Genomic DNA, 17,246 nt, shown 5'->3' on the forward strand with positions numbered 1-17,246 from the left:
AGTTACTGGTAATAGATATTTTTCAACCAAATTAACACATCACAATGTCGTCTTGCCTTTATGGTATAACAAGACACAAGAACAAATACTTGTAAAAAAAAACACTTTAATTAAATAAAAGCACCAGTATACAAGTTGTTAGGAAATACACATCTGTATATTTCTATCAAAATATAGTTCTAGACTTGTTCTTTATACATTTAGACAATGGGGAATACTACGAGCAATCCATGACTAGCTACATCTTTATTGTATAAAACTCATTATGAAAAATCTTCAATTTCATTTTCCATTTCCTGGAAAGAGAATAAGAAAACATTAGAAAACATAGAACAACTCAATTTATGGGGCATTGCTCAACGATATGTTTCATAAGTTCACTTAAAAATAAAAGAAATACATAGTACAAATTAGAATGTATAGAATGACAAACCTTCAGCAGGGCAGTCTTGTCGTAGTCTTTGCGGTGTCTGTAGATACTCTGACATAACAAGGCGTATAGCTTCTCCAGTTGATAGACCTCATATCCCTCAGTCTTAGACACCGCTCTCTGAAGCATCTCCTGAAATGAAGGACCAGAAAACCAGCTCAGCACTGAGGTCTTATATCCTCCATCTTTGACTGAAGGAAGAAGGTGCCTCCGTCTGATTCCAGATCCGTTTGTGCTCTTGCCAACTCTATTGCTGTCATTGTCAAGCCAAAACATGGCTTCGCATGACAATTCCAATAGACTGCCACTGGCTAGTTGCCTTAACCACAGATCTAGGATCAGTCAACAACCTCAAATCCATTAGGAGGCTCGGGCGACGACCCAACCCTGGACCAGCTGCAGTGATAATCTGTTACCTTTAGTTTGTTGTGATCCACCACAGGGGGCTTTGTCTTCTGGTCCAGTAACTCCTGGTCAACAGCCATCACCTGCTGCATCCCCTGGTACTTCAAGCGCTGCGTCACACGCCTCACTCCTACTTCTGACAAGAGGGGAGGAGTGAATGTACAATTCAACAAAGTTCACTTAAAAACAACAGATAGAGTTGGGGGGGTCATTGTGGGAAGGGAGGCTGCAAACCTGTGGTATTCTCTTCCTCCACTTCCACTCTCTGAGGCTCAGTTTTGTCTGTAGTGGACGCCTGCCCCTGGGTGAATGAGGAAGAAGTTGAAAACAGAGAAATGCAATCAATTCAGCAGGAGAATCATCCATACAAAAAGCAACATCCATTTTACAACAAAATAACATACATTGTCTCCCCCTTCTGGTAAGATGTGGTTTTCCTGGGCTCCAACCACCACTGCAGGGTCCTGGGTGCCCTCACTGCTATGGTCTCCAGCCCTAGCCTCCACAGCTTCCTCCACCCTGGGCTGGGTAGCCTCCGTTGTAGCCTGGCTAGCCTCCTCCGTGGTCCGGCTGTCCTTAGTGTCTTTCTCCATGGGCTGTCTGTCCTGGTTCTTCTGTTGGGCTGGTTCCTCCTGCTCCATGGGGGTCTCCTCAACCCCAGTGATCTCCAGCTCCTCCACGCCTGACTCTGCAGCATCACCACCCTCCTCCTCACTCTCTGCCCCCCTCCTCTCCTCTTCCTCTCCAGACTCCACCACAGCAGAGTGGTCTTTAGAATTGTGAGGAGAGGACCTTTTCCTGATGATGCCGTTGCACCAGCGGCTCTTCCTGCGCTTCTTCTTCTGAGCTGCTGAGAAGTAGATGACCAGATAATCAAAGCCAATTCAAAAACCACCTTTATGAATGACTGAATGATGAGTGTAAACATGGTGAGAGAAACTGACAAGGTGTTATCATCCATCTCTCATTACAATTAGTAGAGGATAGATCTGTAAAGCTCTCCGCAGCTCATTCTCTATGGGCTATTGGAAACAAAAGTCTGTCTGCAGAGTAGTGAAATGCTAACCTGTGTAGCATTGTGTGTCTGTACATTATTGAGATGCTTGCTAACCTGAAGGGCGTGGTGTGGTCACAGCTGAGGGAGCAGCAGCGGTAGACTCTTTAGAGGGGCCTGCTGCATCGGTGCTCTTGGCATCCACTGCTCTTGTCTTGGGATGAACGTGATAGTAGGATGGAGCAAACCTTGAAGTGGAGCAACCTGGAAGTTAAGAGAGAGGCAGTTCATACTTAAATCTATCAGGAACGCTCTTCTTTCATCCATCCAGAAGGAGAGAGCAGCAGAACAGATCAACTGGTCCCTGAACAAATGAAAAGATAAATTCATTTCTACTCTAGAACCATCTTTCTGGAACGACTCTGCACCAATAGAATAACACCTGACCTCTTGTGCTGCGGGACTCCTTGATATCCTCGCAGATCTTCTCAAAGTCTTCATCCAGTTCGTCTTTGACGATGGCCTGAACAGTGTCCTTCAGAGCACAGGCTCTGTGGCGGATCTGACGATCTGGAAAACATCCAGTACACAGACTTGTCATCAGTATGATTATGAAGTGATGAATGGATAGATTCATGAATTAATAGTTGGCTGAATGAAGTAATGAATGACTAGTTGAATTAATACATGAATTTATGAAATAAATGAAACATTCTCCCATGAACAGGAATACAACATTGTGAAAATTCTGGATATAGCCTATTTCCTACCTGAAGGATCTTTGTCAGGGTTGTATTCCAGACAGTTCTTCCAGATGAGATCCACGTCATGTACAAACTCCTTCACAGTCACGTACTTGTGAGTGTCGATGTTGGAGAGGACAGTGGACAGGTCCATGGGCTGCTCTATAACTGTAGCATAGTCAGGTACCTAGACAAGACATTACCCAGCAAAACAACAGGTCAGCCATTCTCCATGTGAGAGAGATTCTACCATGTCCATGTTTAGACAACATCTGGCCTCTTCTCTTTATTTAACCCTCATCTGATGTTTATACATGGCTCAGAACGCAGCCCCCCCCCCCCCCTTAGAACGCAGCCACTTTTACAGCAATTGATGGTCAGTCTCACCTCCTCCAGGTCGACGGGCTTGGTGAAGGCCTTGAAGCGTTTGTCCTGAGAGAGGCGGTTGGTGACATCACGCAGGAAGAGGCGGAGCTCCCTGAGAGTGTCTTCTTCCTGCTCCTCCAATCGCTGCTGCTCCTTCTCCGTCAGCATCCTCGGGGGAAGAGGGGGAGCCACGGGAAGCACCTCCAGGGCTGCAAGCACTGGGGAGGAGGACAGGGAGGTAAGTGATTAACCACATGACTGAACGAGTGCTGACAGCTTTGGTTCAGAGAACGTGCTCCTCTAATTTTCTACTGCTTGATTACCAGCACCTCCTACACAATACTTACTAGTTGTGAAGTTGAGCTTGTTTAACCATTTTGGACCATTATCCAGAATTCCACTAAAATATCTGAGTATGGTGCATTCTTACCTGCTTTCTTCTTGGATGCAGGAGCTTTGGCAGCCTGGTTTAGGATGAGATCATCAAAGAAGTTCCTTCTCTCCTGTGGGGTTGGGACCTGAACCTGGAGCACCTCTCCATACTCAGCACAGAACAGGTCCTGGACCTATTGGGGGGGGTTACCAAGATGAGTCACCAAGTGAACATAACGTTCAGATGAATAGGAATGAACGAGATCATTCTGACTGATCCCCTGCTCAGAAGCCCAACTCCAACCCTCCAGCTTCTCCCACAGGGGGAGGGAACGAGGGCACATTTTCTAGGGCTTGTGTCCCGTTGGTCATTAGATTTTATTAGGATCTTTTAGTCCTCGTTTGGACTAATCTTCCAAGAGTCCTTAAAAACATCAAAATCCTACAATCACATATAACACACAGCAGACAAAATACACTGCCATATTGGTGATGTTAGGGGCGGTGTGTTCACTACATCCTGTTAGACTGCTGTGGGGCGGTGTGTTCACTACATCCTGTTAGACTGCTGTGGGGCAGTGTGTTCACTACATCCTGTTAGACTGCTGTGGGGCGGTGTGTTCACTACATCCTGTTAGAGAGCTGTGGGGCGGTGTGTTCACTACATCCTGTTAGAGAGCTGTGGGGCGGTGTGTTCACTACATCCTGTTAGAGAGCTGTGGGGCGGTGTGTTCACTACATCCTGTTAGACTGCTGTGGGGCGGTGTGTTCACTACATCCTGTTAGACTGCTGTGCGTGGTGTGTTCACTACATCCTGTTAGACTGCTGTGGGGCGGTGTGTTCACTACATCCTGTTAGAGAGCTGTGGGGCGGTGTGTTCACTACATCCTGTTAGAGAGCTGTGGGGCAGTGTGTCTGTCTACAGTACCTACCTCAGGGAAGAGGCTGCTGTGGGGGACATTACAGGTGGCCAGCAGCAGGATGGGTGAGAATGAGGGGATGTCCTGTAACAAGCTGAGGAAGGTAGCTCTGAGAGCAGACCCCACCGTGTCCCACCACCGCTGGATGTGAGGGATATAAAGGATACTGGGGGACGTCCTCTTGGCCTCACAGAACATCTACAACACAACAAAACATATCATTACAGAACAGTGTTTATATGGACATGCATGCCTCCGCACAGAACATCTACAAGTCAAAACATACAGGACATCAACTGTCCATCAATACAGGACATCAATACTGTCCATCAATACAGGACATCAACACTGTCCATCTCTGGGTTCATCTCAAAAGTCTTTCTTTGACTCCTCTCTCCTTCTCCAAATATGTGAAGAATCAAGGAAAGACTAAAGATACCCGTCTGTCATGGCTGATGGCACAGGGCTCAGTAGTGAACTATACATAACAGGGTGTGATCCAAGGGGGAGTACAGTACCTGAGCGCAGGCCTCCTCAGGAGAGGTGGTGCTGACGCCGAACAGCACGGCCATGTCCAGGGTGTAAACTGTGAACTTCTCCAGGGCATGGAGCACAGCAGGGGCCAGGTGACTGCTCTGACCTGACCCAGGACGCCCCGCCAGCAGCAGCCTGGGACGGTACGATGTGGGCTGGTTCAGCACGCTCCTGGGAGAACAGAGAGAAAAATACTTTACAAGACCGGAGCTCAATACCCATTCTCCCCCTTTCTCATCAAGTGTACACTTCAGTCCCCACACAGATTTCTAAGATGTCCAGTGCACACTTCAGGGAGGAGTGGGAGAAAGACAAATTTGGGATAAGGATTTCTGTGCGTTGGACAACCTGTTACTCACCTGCTGAAATGCAGGAAGCCCCCAGCTGCCTTGGCCTTGTGAGAGAGACCGTTGATGCAGACAGAGGAGTCCTCCTCTTCACTGTGCAGGAGATCAGCATCTAAAACACCAGCTGGGAGGACACCTGAAGACAAGTGGTAAAACATCTTAGAACATGACAACCAAGTATGACATTCAAGAACACAAGACAACATACCCATTCTTATACAACAGGCAGGAGGGCATACCAAATCTGGGTCATGTTTATTAGGGCACACTGTGGCAAAACCTTTGGCAACAAAAAACTAATTAGAGAGGAGTTCTGGTAGTACCTCCCAATTTTAAAACATTGCCCCCTACTTATCACGGCCCTGTGGACTAAAAAAATCTCGACAATGAAGACAGTTCACATGAGAGAAAAAAAATAGAGATTCTCTTGTCCCAGTTGACCCACCGTTGTCTCGCTTGTCTCTCTTGAGCCCCTGTTCTGCATGTGGGAACAGCCTGCTAACTGTACCCAGTACAGTCTGTAAGGCTGCACCAAGCAGTGGCTGGACTACAGGAGTCAGAGCCTTGGCTGGGGACGACACAGCTCTCTGGGAGGCTGGGACTGTCTTCCTCATGGCTGACAGGAAGTCCCTGCTGCCGATGGAGATCGATGCCACATCTAAAACCAGCTTCTGGGACGAGGAGTAAATCTGAGGGTAGCGTCTCCTCAGGGCACACAGAGCCGCCTCAGCACATACCGCCTTCATGTCAGCACCGCAGTAACCTAGGAGACACAGCAGGGGGACGTTGGGAAACAGTGTGACAACACAAGAGAGCATCATCTACATGTTGTGATTACACACAACACTTTCAGTGAGCCTCCGAAAACTAGTGGAATATTTAACAGATTGGAATGTAAAAATGGCGTTTGAAAGAATGTGTAATCTTTTAACAATTCTAGGTTGGTTTGGGAGAGGAGGGATTAAAAGAAAACATACCAACACACTTGTCTGCCAGTTCCTCCAGGAAAGAGGCTGATGGCTGGGGAGTCCACTGTCTGGTGTGGATCTGCAGAATATCCTTCCGAGCCTGCAGTGGACAAAAACATGACCATTTATGTCAAATATGAATGTTTCCAAAAAACAATCCTCCTACATGAAAAAAAGACCCTCATCTTAGTAGAACAAAGTAATGTTACCTGTTTACATCTCACACATACAGTACCAGTCAAAAGTTTGGACACACCTACTCATGCAAGGGTTTTTTCTTTATTTGTACTATTTTCTACATTGTAGAATAATAGTGAAGACATCAAAACTATGAAATAACACATGGAATCATGTAGAAACCAAAAAGTTTAAAAAAAAAGTTAAATCAAAACATTTTATATTTGAGATTCTTCAAAGTAGACACATTTTGCCTTGACAGCTTTGCACACTCTTGGCATTCTCTCAACCAGCTTCACCTGGAATGCTTTTCCAACAGTCTTGAAGGCATTCTCACATATGCTGAGCACTTGGTGGCTGCTTTTCCTTCACTCTGCGGTCCAACTCATCCCAAACCATCTCAATTGGGTTGAGGTCGGGCGATTGTGGAGGCCAGGTAATCTGATGCAGCACTCCATCACTCTCCTTTTTGGTCAAATAGTCATTGCCCTGTTGAAAAACAAAATGACAGTCCCACTAAGCCCAAACCAAATGGGATGGCGTATCGCTGCAGAATGCTGTGGTAGACATGCTGGTTAAGTGTGCCTTGAATTCAAAATAAATCACAGACAGTGTCACCAGCAAAGCACCCCCACACCTCCTCCTCCATGCTTCACGGTGGGAACCACACATGCGGAGATCATCCGTTTACTTACTCTGCGTCTCACAAATTTGGAATCATCAGACCAAAGGACAGATTTCCAACAGTCTAATGTCCATTGCTCGTGTTTCTTGGCCAAAGCAAGTCTCTTCTTGTTGGTGTCCTTTAGTAGTGGTTTCTTTGCAGCAATTTGACCATGAAGGCCTGATTTATACAGTCTCCTCTGAACAGTTGATGTTGAGATGTGTCTGTTACTTGAACTCGGTGAAGCATTTATTTAGGCTGCAATCTGAGGTGCAGTTAATTGCCGATTCTTGAGGCCGGTAACTCTAATGAACGTATCCTCTGCAGCAGAGGTAACTCTGGGTCTTCCATTCCTGTGGCAGTCCTCATGAGAGCTAGTTTCATCATAGCGCTTGATGGTTTTTGCAACTGCATTTGAAGAAACGTTCAAAGTTCTTGACATTTTCCAGATAGACTGACCTTCATGTCATGTCTTAAAGAATTGATGGGAGAGAGGGACTTACCTGAATTTGTCCAATAGAAACCTTGTTTTCGTTGCAAAACTGTTTGCTACGGTGTGCACTAATGATTACACCCGTGGTCACTAAGACCCTTGTCTCACCTCTCTGTCAGGCAGGCCAAAGAGGAACTCTCGGTCGAAGCGTCCAGGTCGCCTGAGAGCTGGGTCTATAGAGTCCAGACGGTTAGTAGCTCCTATCACAACAACCTCTCCTCTGCTGTCTAACCCATCCATCAGGGCAAGGAGAGTGGACACGATGGAGCTGAGATGGAAACACATACAGAACATTATTCCCACTGTACGAAGACGTACTAAACAAAAGCTACCAAATAGCTAAACGAGAAGCAATAATGTTTGTATTGAAATCGGTTTGTTCCAGTGATTAACAGTGTCTGACCTGTGTATCTGGTCTTGTCTGCTGGAGCGGACGGGAGCCAACCCATCAACCTCATCAAAGAATATAATCGATGGCCGCATCTGATACGCCTAAAAGATATGAAAAAAATAAAAATGTTTGAGTATTTCCTCCTCCAATTCATCTTGGTTTCAACATCCTGGAACAATAAGTGGAATACAATATATTTCAGAACCAGAAGCCAACTTCCATGGAGAATAATGGTAGGTAATGACCTGGTCGAAGAGAAGACGTAGCTGCCGTTCGGACTCTCCCACCCACTTGCTGAGGCAGTCTGCTCCCTTTCTCATGAAGAAAGAGACCTTCCTCTCTCCCTGACTGCACTCGTTAGCCAACGCTCTGGCCACTAGAGTCTTCCCTGTTCCAGGAGGTCCGTAGAACAAACAGCCCCTACACACACACAGTAAGAATCTACAGCATGAAGAGCAACAACAGATCCTAGATCATTCCACCATAATAGTATGGATGACTTTCTAAACATTTCTTCTAGCTACCTTGGTGGTTGGATCTTGAACCTCTCAAACACCTCTGGGTAAAGCAGAGGGAAGACCACCATCTCTTTCAGGGCAGAGATGTGTCTGGTCAGTCCCCCAATGCTGTCAAAACGCACCTAGAAAACAACATTACACCATTTCAATGTTGGACAATGTTGTCCGGGGCTGTCCCAGTTATCTATCCTTCCCTCCTTCATTCCCCCTCACAGACTTAACATATGACTGGTGCAGGTATGGACTGGAGAGAGCTCCTTAAGGTTTCCTCCTTACTGTTACTAGTCAGACTTACTGTCTGGTCTACCTGCACGGGGTCAACATCAGCTAGACTTACTGTCTGGTCTATCTGCACGGGGTCAACATCAGCTAGACTTACTGTCTGGTCTATCTGCATGGGGTCAACGTCAGCTAGACTTACTGTCTGGTCTATCTGCATGGGGTCAACGTCAGCTAGACTTACTGTCTGGTCTACCTGCACGGGGTCAACGTCAGCTAGACCTACTGTCTGGTCTACCTGCACGGGGTCAACATCAGCTAGACCTACTGTCTGGTCTACCTGCATGGGGTCAACGTCAGCTAGACTTACTGTCTGGTCTATCTGCACGGGGTCAACATCAGCTAGACTTACTGTCTGGTCTACCTGCACGGGGTCAACATCAGCTAGACTTACTGTCTGGTCTACCTGCATGGGGTCAACATCAGCTAGACTTACTGTCTGGTCTACCTGCATGGGGTCAACGTCAGCTAGACTTACTGTCTGGTCTACCTGCATGGGGTCAACATCAGCTAGACTTACTGTCTGGTCTACCTGCATGGGGTCAACATCAGCTAGACTTACTGTCTGGTCTACCTGCATGGGGTCAACATCAGCTAGACTTACTGTCTGGTCTATCTGCACGGGGTCAACATCAGCTAGACTTACTGTCTGGTCTACCTGCATGGGGTCAACATCAGCTAGACCTACTGTCTGGTCTACCTGCATGAGTTCAACGTCAGCTAGACTTACTGTCTGGTCTATCTGCATGGGGTCAACGTCAGCTAGACTTACTGTCTGGTCTATCTGCATGGGGTCAACGTCAGCTAGACTTACTGTCTGGTCTATCTGCATGGGGTCAACATCAGCTAGACCTACTGTCTGGTCTACCTGCATGGGGTCAACGTCAGCTAGACTTACTGTCTGGTCTATCTGCATGGGGTCAACATCAGCTAGACCTACTGTCTGGTCTATCTGCACGGGGTCAACATCAGCTAGACTTACTGTCTGGTCTACCTGCATGGGGTCAACATCAGCTAGACTTACTGTCTGGTCTATCTGCATGGGGTCAACGTCAGCTAGACTAGCTCCAATCTTCATCCTGTCCTTGTGGATTCCCAGGACATCCTCTTTCAGCAGATTCATGGGAAGACATCTATTCCCCGATCTGTTCCTGCTCTTCCTCCTCCTCCTCTGGAACTTGTCATCATCAGAGGAGGAGGAGGAAGAGGAGGAGGACGAGGAGGTGGAGTCACTACTGTGGATGGCATGTCTTCTTCTACATGGTAAAGAAAGGAGTATGGCAGAGCCTGAGGTCAGTAACGTCACTGACTAATACAGACAACGTAATGCACACAAATCATCACCATGCAGCTCAATGACCAAGAACCCAGCCATGACACAAACCCTGACGTCACCACACATCTAACACACACTGGCAATAACTTACCTATCAGACACACTCCTGTGGATGCCAGAAATCAGAAGCACAAGGAAGTAGAACTTAGGAATGAATTGTGATTTGTTGTAATAGTTAGGAAACAATGTTAAACTAAACTTGATAAGTGAGACATGGAAGGTAGTAGGTACTAGGTTCTTTAGCCTACAGACCTGTTGCCTCTCCTTATGTTGTAAGGGCTTCTCGGACCAGTAGAGCTGAATCTATACCTCCGCCTGGATGGGGACAAGTGTCTTGAAGTCTTGAAGAAGATGGCCTTTGTCTTGGGCTCTGTGGGAAATAAAAGGTCAACCATGAGAAATGAGTCGAAGGACAAGTTATGGGAATAATAACTACTAAAGCGTGACAGTAAATGTAGAGTCCATGCAGAGGTGCTGATGGCTAGAAGTATGCAGACTTCAGTTAAATAAAAGATGCAAATAGTTTGAACAGAAAAGATCTAACCCTCTCGAGGTGCCTGGTAGCGAACAGCAGCTTTCCTCTGCCTGAAATCATAACGTTTCTGGTTGTCATCTTCATCATGGTCATCATCCTCCTCCTCATCTTCATTACGGTCGTCATCATCGTCGTCGTCTTCGTCATCTGCCTGATTATTTTTGCCTCCCTCTTCCTCATCATTCTCCTCTTCACTGGAGGTCACTTCATTTTCATTCTCTTGAGGGTCTTCACTTCCTTCATCGGTTCTTTCAGAAGTCCTTTTCCTCTTGGCCCCAGCGTAGATTACAAGGTCCTAAAATAAAGGGAAAAATATCATTGGGGGACATCATGGTGACATTTAACAAAATCTATTATAAAGCTATGAACCTGTAGCATTAATAAAGTTTACCTCCTCTGTAGTATCCCTGCTTCTTAACCGGCGACGCATTTTCTGCATGTCATCCATCTTCTGCAGCACTGCCTCAGCTGTACTTTACGAATAGAAGTTAAAAAAAAACAGGACTGTTTAATTTCACCGTTACCGCTAGCCGTTATCAACTTTGCCGTTATAAACATGCAACCCAGACTGACAAGAAAACGTCCACAGTGGTGGCCCAACCCTCCTCCACGAGAGTTACTGGGCCTGCAGGTGATTTCTCCTGCCCCGGTGCTAGATTAGGTCTGAAGGGAAAACCCTGTGGTAGATGGGTAGCTAGGAGGGTTGGCCTCCCCTGATGTACGATGCCTGCTGATGGACATGTTCTTACTTGGTGATGAGGCGGTTATAGAGTACAGACTGGTTCCGGGAGTTGCGCTTGTATCTGGTGATCCTGGAGCTGCGTCTCACAGAGCTGTCCTCCTCCCTGGGACGCAGAACAAACTGGGTCTTCAGAGTAGAGGCCTCTTCTTCCTCAACTTCATCAGTAGCATCTGGAAGAAGGTTATGTTTTAATTAACTTGATGATAAACATTGTAGCTGACACAAATGAACCCAATGGTGTCTCCTTCTCGCTGTACTGTTGGAGGTGGCATTGATTCATGTAAATGTGATCTAGAAATGATCTAGTTACCAGCTTCAGATTGCTTCTCCCTGGATGACGCGGAGGCTTTTCCATCACCCTGCAGTCTTGGGGATTTCCTGCAGAGATCAACAAAATGAGAACTTAAACATGGAGGGTTGTGATGATACCTTAGGTTTGTAAACATGTTTCTGTCGCCATGTGTATCACCGACTATACAGAGAGGAGTGGAAGCTGATTTTACATACAACGAACAGCAGTTATCTGCATAAAACATAAGTAGTTACCTTGTGCTGTGTTCACCAGTTTCCTCCTCTTTCTCAGGGGACTTGGTTGGGCACTTTGTCTGGCCATTCATTTTAGCCAAGGACACCTCATGTTTGACGGTCTGTCCCCTGGTCCTCAGGGATCCTCGTCTCGGAGGGCTATCCTCCTCCTTCACCATTGAGTGGCCCTATGTTAGGAGAAAACAAAAACATCAGCTGCATTCACATAAGAATCCAGTCATTTAAAGTGTAGTAAGCTAACTTACAGCTGGCTAGCTATAGAAGTTAGCTAGCAGGCAACATACCTGTCCACATTCAGAAACAATCATTAAAGTTATTGTTAGTCAGTGCTACTTACTAGCCATCTAAAGGGGCTAGCTAACTAGCTGAGATCACTCAACTCCACGATATATACATCTATGGGCGATACCCCATAGGGTATGTAAACTAGAGACAGGAGCTAACAGGCCAACTAATTTATAACATTAGCCTCCAGTTAGCTTACAACTGGCATAGAATGCGGTTAACTAGGCACATAAACAACATCAATGTCGGGCTAGCTAGTTAGCTAACAGCTGTCAGATAACTAACAACAGCTGAGTTTACAGTGACATTTTATAATGTCAACTATCTAAAAGGGCCTCACATTTCGTGTGTTTTCAGTGTTACTGGAGCTGTCATTCAGGCCTCTCTTCAGCCGACTCGACTTTGTCTGCGATGCGCTCTTCAGCGACAGAAACTCGGAGCTCGTATCCAAGTCAACCCGGTTCCTCTTCGGAGTTGCTGGTTCAGCGCCCACGCCGCTGCTGCGTAGCATCACCATCCTAACTTTACACCGATTTTTGTACTAAAGCATAAATATGGGATTACTTAATTGTATCAAAACTGAAACTATTTAATAACATTCCTAGGTAATCTATGGCGCGCACTAACACACAACCCTCCCCAACCAAAACCCTTGATTTCTGGCGCCACAAACGTCACTGGAAGACAAGCGATAGCACGCAGTATACTGACGCAAGAAAACATAGTTCACCATAAAAAGTAGTGATTATAAATTTCTAATCACCAATTATGTCATGCTGTATTGATATCATTGACCACATGAATAGCTATAAATATTATAATTATAGAAATCTACCCCAGGACCATCAGTGATATGTTCTTATATCGTTCAGTTGTGCGGAGGGATATTATGGGAAAGATGTCCCGGTTATTTTTGGCGCGCTGTAAATTGCGCATTATGGAAGACTAGCTACAGGTTTACGATAAAGCGTTTTCTTTACCTTTGTGAAAATGTAACTTCTTCACTATAACATGTAAATTATATTTGAGAGAGTTTTCTTTCTTCAATTGTAATATAAACTATGCTAAATGTCTAGAGAAGCTCTGTTTCATTCATTTTAAAAGTATGCGGGTAATACAATGCCTTCCGAAAGTATTACCCTTGACTTATTCCACATTTTGTTGTTACAGCCTGAATTGAAATAGATTAAATATAATTGTTTTTCTTACCCATCTACACACAATACCCCATAATGACAAAGTGAAAACATGTTTTTAGAAATTTTAGAACACTTATTGAAAATGAAAAACAAAAATATCACATTTACATAAGTATTCACACCCAAGTCAATATTTTCTAGAAGCACAGTTGGCGGTGATTACAGCTTTGAGTCGTCATGGGGATGTCTGTATCACCTTTGCAGATCTGGATTTGGGGATTGTCTCCAATCTTCCTTGCATATTTCCTCAAGCTCTGTTAAATTAGATGGGGTACTGCAGCACACAGCAATCTTCAAGTCTTTCAACAGATTTTCAATGGGATTCAAGTCTAGGCCACTGAAGGACTTTCACATTCTTGTTTTGGGGCCATTCCAGCATTGCTTTGGCTATATGCTTGGGGTCATTGTCCTGTTGAAGCGTACATCTTCCAACAGGACAGTCTGCATTCTGAAGCAGGTTCTCAAGGATTTGCCTGTATTTGGCTCCATTCATTGTTCCCTCTATCCTTACCAGTCTCCCTGTCGCTGAAAAGCCTCCCCATTGCATGATGCTGCCACCACTTCACAGTAGGGATGGTGTTAGATGGGTGATGAGCTGTGCCTGGTTTTGTCCAGACATAATGCTTTACATTTGTCTTTCACATGCTTTTTTGTAAACTCCAGGTGTGCTGTCATGTGGCCACTTCCCCATAAAGCCCAGACTGGTGAAGTGCTGTAGAGACAGGTTCTCCCATCTCAGCCAAGGAACTCTGCAGTTCTGTCAGTGTGTTCATTGGGTTCTTGGTCACCTCTCTTACCAATGCCCTTCTTGCCAGGTTGCTCAGTTTGGTCAGATTGCCAGCGTCCAGGTAGTTCCATATTTTATCCATTTCCAAATGATGGAGACCACTGTGCTCTTGGAAACTTTCAACATTCTAGAAAGTGTTTTATTCCCTTCCCCAGATAATATGCCTCGTCACAATTCTATCTCAGATCTATGGACAGTCCCTTGGACTTCATGGTATAGTTTCTGCTCTGACATGCACTTATTTTATGGTATTATGGCGGTCCGCAAACATACATTAAAGGTGCATGTCGCCACCTACTGTCTGGGCTGTCAGCCTACTGTTCTTGAGCGTGAATTCATTACACTTTGTGACACAAAGGGAAGGGAAAAAAATGTGCCCTACCAACTAAACCTACACCCATTAAAACCACACCACTATACCAAGTAACCCTACACCCATTAAAACCTCACCACTAGACCAAATAACCCTACACCCATTAAAATCACACCACTATACCAACTAACCCTACACCCATTAAAACTACACCAATATTCCACTACTTGGCCCTATCTGATCCTACATCAGACCGGCAGCCTGAGAGAATGGGACACTATTGTTTAACACACCTTGTAACTCTTCTGCAGTAAAATCTCGTAAACACAAGCACTTCTCTGCAGCTGCCACCACAACATATATTTTAATGTGATTTTCTGCAGTATAGTTGATAAGCATGGCTATGAACGCTAAGAAACCAACCTTACTGAGGCACGTTATTTTTAATCACTCTTTATTGGCCTCGGCCAACTCACAGGAGGATCCCTCACCCTGTACACATCTTCATCTCCTACTCTATTCACTGCCTCAGCATATGACACTTTTTGTACTACTCTGATCTTGGCAACATCAACCTGCCTTTCACTGGACACTTCTGAGCTACAGCACCATGGGTACCCCTACAATAAACACACAACTTTTTCCACCGATACTACATATTCCTTTGTTTTATGTCCTCCTGCACACTTCTCACATATAGGAATCTCGCTCCTACACACTGCTGCAATATGACCGTAAGCTTGGCACCTAAAACAATGTAATGGTTTTGGGACAAAAGCTCACGGGATAACTGACACATCCTAACTTGACTCTGTCAGGTAAAAACTCTGCATGAAAACTCAGCAGGACAGACCGTGTCTTCTGTTTCACAACGCTCTCGTACCAAACGGCGAGCGTCAGACACCAGGAATCTTCCATTTCAGTTGATCCTCAACACTTAACGCCACCCCAGGAGCGATGCGTCACTGGGGAAGCCAAACCAGTAAAAAAGCCATATTTCAACCTGTTGTGATTGTCGTGTCTTTGGTATCATTAAAACTGAAGACTTATTTATCAAATAACTCTCTGTAATTATTATTACGCGATTAAACTGATTAATCATGTAACTGTAATTAACTAGGAAGTCGGGGCATCAAGGAAAATATTCAGATTACAAAGTTATAATTTTCCTAATAAAGCTTTCAGATATTTTAATATCTGATCAATTAGTCTTCGAATTAATGAATTATTATTTACCTCACGTTAGTCTCATTCCAAACGTCGTAAATTGTTGGTTATCTGCATGAACCCAGTCTTCACTATGAGTCATCCATACATCAATTGTCTTAAAATCATTTATTTACTAACAAGGTCATTCACAAAAATGCATAACAAACAGTAGATATGGTTACTAGGAAATGATAGGCGAATGTGCCCTAGTGGGCTAAACTGGCATGGCGGCTTGTTAGACAAAAGGGGAGTGGGGGTCAGCTGAGAAGGCACTACAGAGTTGAATATTATAACAATTGAAATGCTAATCCTTTGCACATGAACGCTCACTCATTCGGGAACAATTGTATTCAATACATATATTTACGCTCAGTGTGGTCGGGATCTCTGTTGAAAAGTTTGTTTCTGTTGGAGAGTCTGTCCGCCCTCTCTCTCTCTCTCTCTCTCTCTCGCTCTCTCTCTCGTGGTTAGAATGGATAGTTCAGAGTGACATTCATTCATGTCGTTATAGAATAGATGTTTCGGCGGTTGTCGTTCTTCGCATTCAATGATACCGAATTCCTAGCTGCAGACTAGTAATTAATATCAAAGACTTGTTCTTATTCTGTCGGTATCGATAGTCTAAGAGTTTAACCACGTGGTATGGTTAAAAGATTCAGCCATCTACTCAGACCTTAGCTTATACTCAGGTTTATGGTCTCTCCTCAAACTTTGGTCCTCTCGTGGTACGCTGGTCTGCAACCTTTAGCCATCTCGTAATTGAGGTAAGCTGGTCTGGTGATAGAAAACCCAGGTGGGAGTTTTATTCGGAAGAGCAGAAAAGGGCCTGTCCCATGACACCAGACCATAACTGTGCTCATGGGCGGTCCTCTGATTTAGTTAAACTCCAAAGGGAATTGGAGTTTCCTTCATGAAACAGTCCAAAATCACATTACACAATTTCAAAAACGGTTCCATCCTCACTCATTCATTTTATACAACAATTAGATGTAAGCCTCATAACTGAGGCTATTGTATAAACAGCGTTATGGTAATGTGGCTGTATTGTCTCTCATGAGTTTCACAAAATTGTACCAAACGGACCAGTTCGTAGCTGGATTCTTCACCTATCTTTTATACATTCTCCAGAACATAAATACTGTTCGGCCCTCCAGTTCTGTGAGGTGGAAGAAATTCCTCTGTTCTCTCTATGAAAACTCACTCTCTCTATACTGTGGCCATGAGGAGATAGTCTCCTCCAGGAATTTACGACCTCTCTGACCACAGCAGCCTGGGTGTAGGAGACAGAGAGAGATGGTGCAGAGGTAGGGGGATGGTGCTCGTTGTGTCCAAAGAGGGCAACGTCATAACATGATATTTGCTCTATAACCATTAATTCATATGCCACCATGATATACAATAAGACTGTGACAACAGTCACACAGTGGGGGAATTAATTCAACTACACATACATTTGTCTCTTCACAAAACCGGAGAGCAACATCTGTCCGGTGAAGTCCACAAAGCAAATATTTAACGTAATAAACAGTTATATGACCTGCAGCATGGTCAAGCAAGTTAATGTTTGACAGTTTACTAAACAACTACTGATTTAAGCATCAAATCAACAAGACTATATATGCTTAGTTTAATAACACTGAAACAAACTTAAAAGATAAAAATGATTTAGTCCAATCAATGTTGATAAATATC

The 17,246-nt window shown here is 44.8% G+C and overlaps 1 protein-coding gene across 7 annotated transcripts; it reads right to left on the bottom strand.

The window, feature by feature from the left end:
* Nucleotides 1-89: 89 nt before the first annotated feature.
* On the bottom strand, nt 90-12,721 carry LOC106594870 (ATPase family AAA domain-containing protein 2). 7 transcript variants are annotated; one of them, XM_082959297.1, is made up of 28 exons: nt 12,387-12,721; nt 11,762-11,928; nt 11,526-11,593; nt 11,223-11,385; nt 10,865-10,946; nt 10,483-10,768; nt 10,191-10,308; nt 10,030-10,044; nt 9,627-9,858; nt 8,330-8,445; nt 8,051-8,225; nt 7,818-7,906; nt 7,523-7,682; nt 6,090-6,180; nt 5,558-5,875; nt 5,125-5,248; nt 4,750-4,936; nt 4,244-4,429; nt 3,369-3,504; nt 2,960-3,156; nt 2,600-2,759; nt 2,277-2,399; nt 1,947-2,093; nt 1,240-1,682; nt 1,070-1,136; nt 847-968; nt 434-562; nt 90-296 (listed from the first exon to the last, which is right to left on the bottom strand). In XM_082959297.1, the coding sequence occupies exons 1-28, from the start codon at nt 12,561-12,563 to the stop codon at nt 264-266; spliced, it is 4,311 nt and encodes a 1,436-aa protein (XP_082815423.1). In that variant the 5' UTR covers nt 12,564-12,721; the 3' UTR covers nt 90-263. The 7 variants fall into 7 exon arrangements, with proteins under 7 accessions (XP_082815423.1, XP_082815421.1, XP_082815424.1 ...); XM_082959295.1 differs by having other exon boundaries at nt 847-971; XM_082959298.1 differs by having other exon boundaries at nt 847-965; nt 1,240-1,685.
* Between the last annotated feature and the right edge of the window lie 4,525 nt (nt 12,722-17,246).

This window comes from Salmo salar, chromosome 02 (genome assembly GCF_965601325.2).
Source record: "Salmo salar chromosome 02, fSalSal1, whole genome shotgun sequence".
Taxonomy (NCBI): Eukaryota; Metazoa; Chordata; class Actinopteri; order Salmoniformes; family Salmonidae; genus Salmo; species Salmo salar.

Coding starts and splice junctions, on each gene's coding strand:
- LOC106594870 (XM_082959292.1), bottom strand. CDS start 12,563: ATGGTGATGCTACGCAGCAGCGGCGTGGGCGCTGAACCAGCAACTCCG. Junction 10,769..10,864: donor GCAGGGATACTACAGAGGAG/GTAAACTTTATT, acceptor CCTTTATTTTAG/GACCTTGTAATCTACGCTGG. Junction 563..846: donor TGGATCACAACAAACTAAAG/GTAACAGATTAT, acceptor CCTTCATTTCAG/GAGATGCTTCAGAGAGCGGT.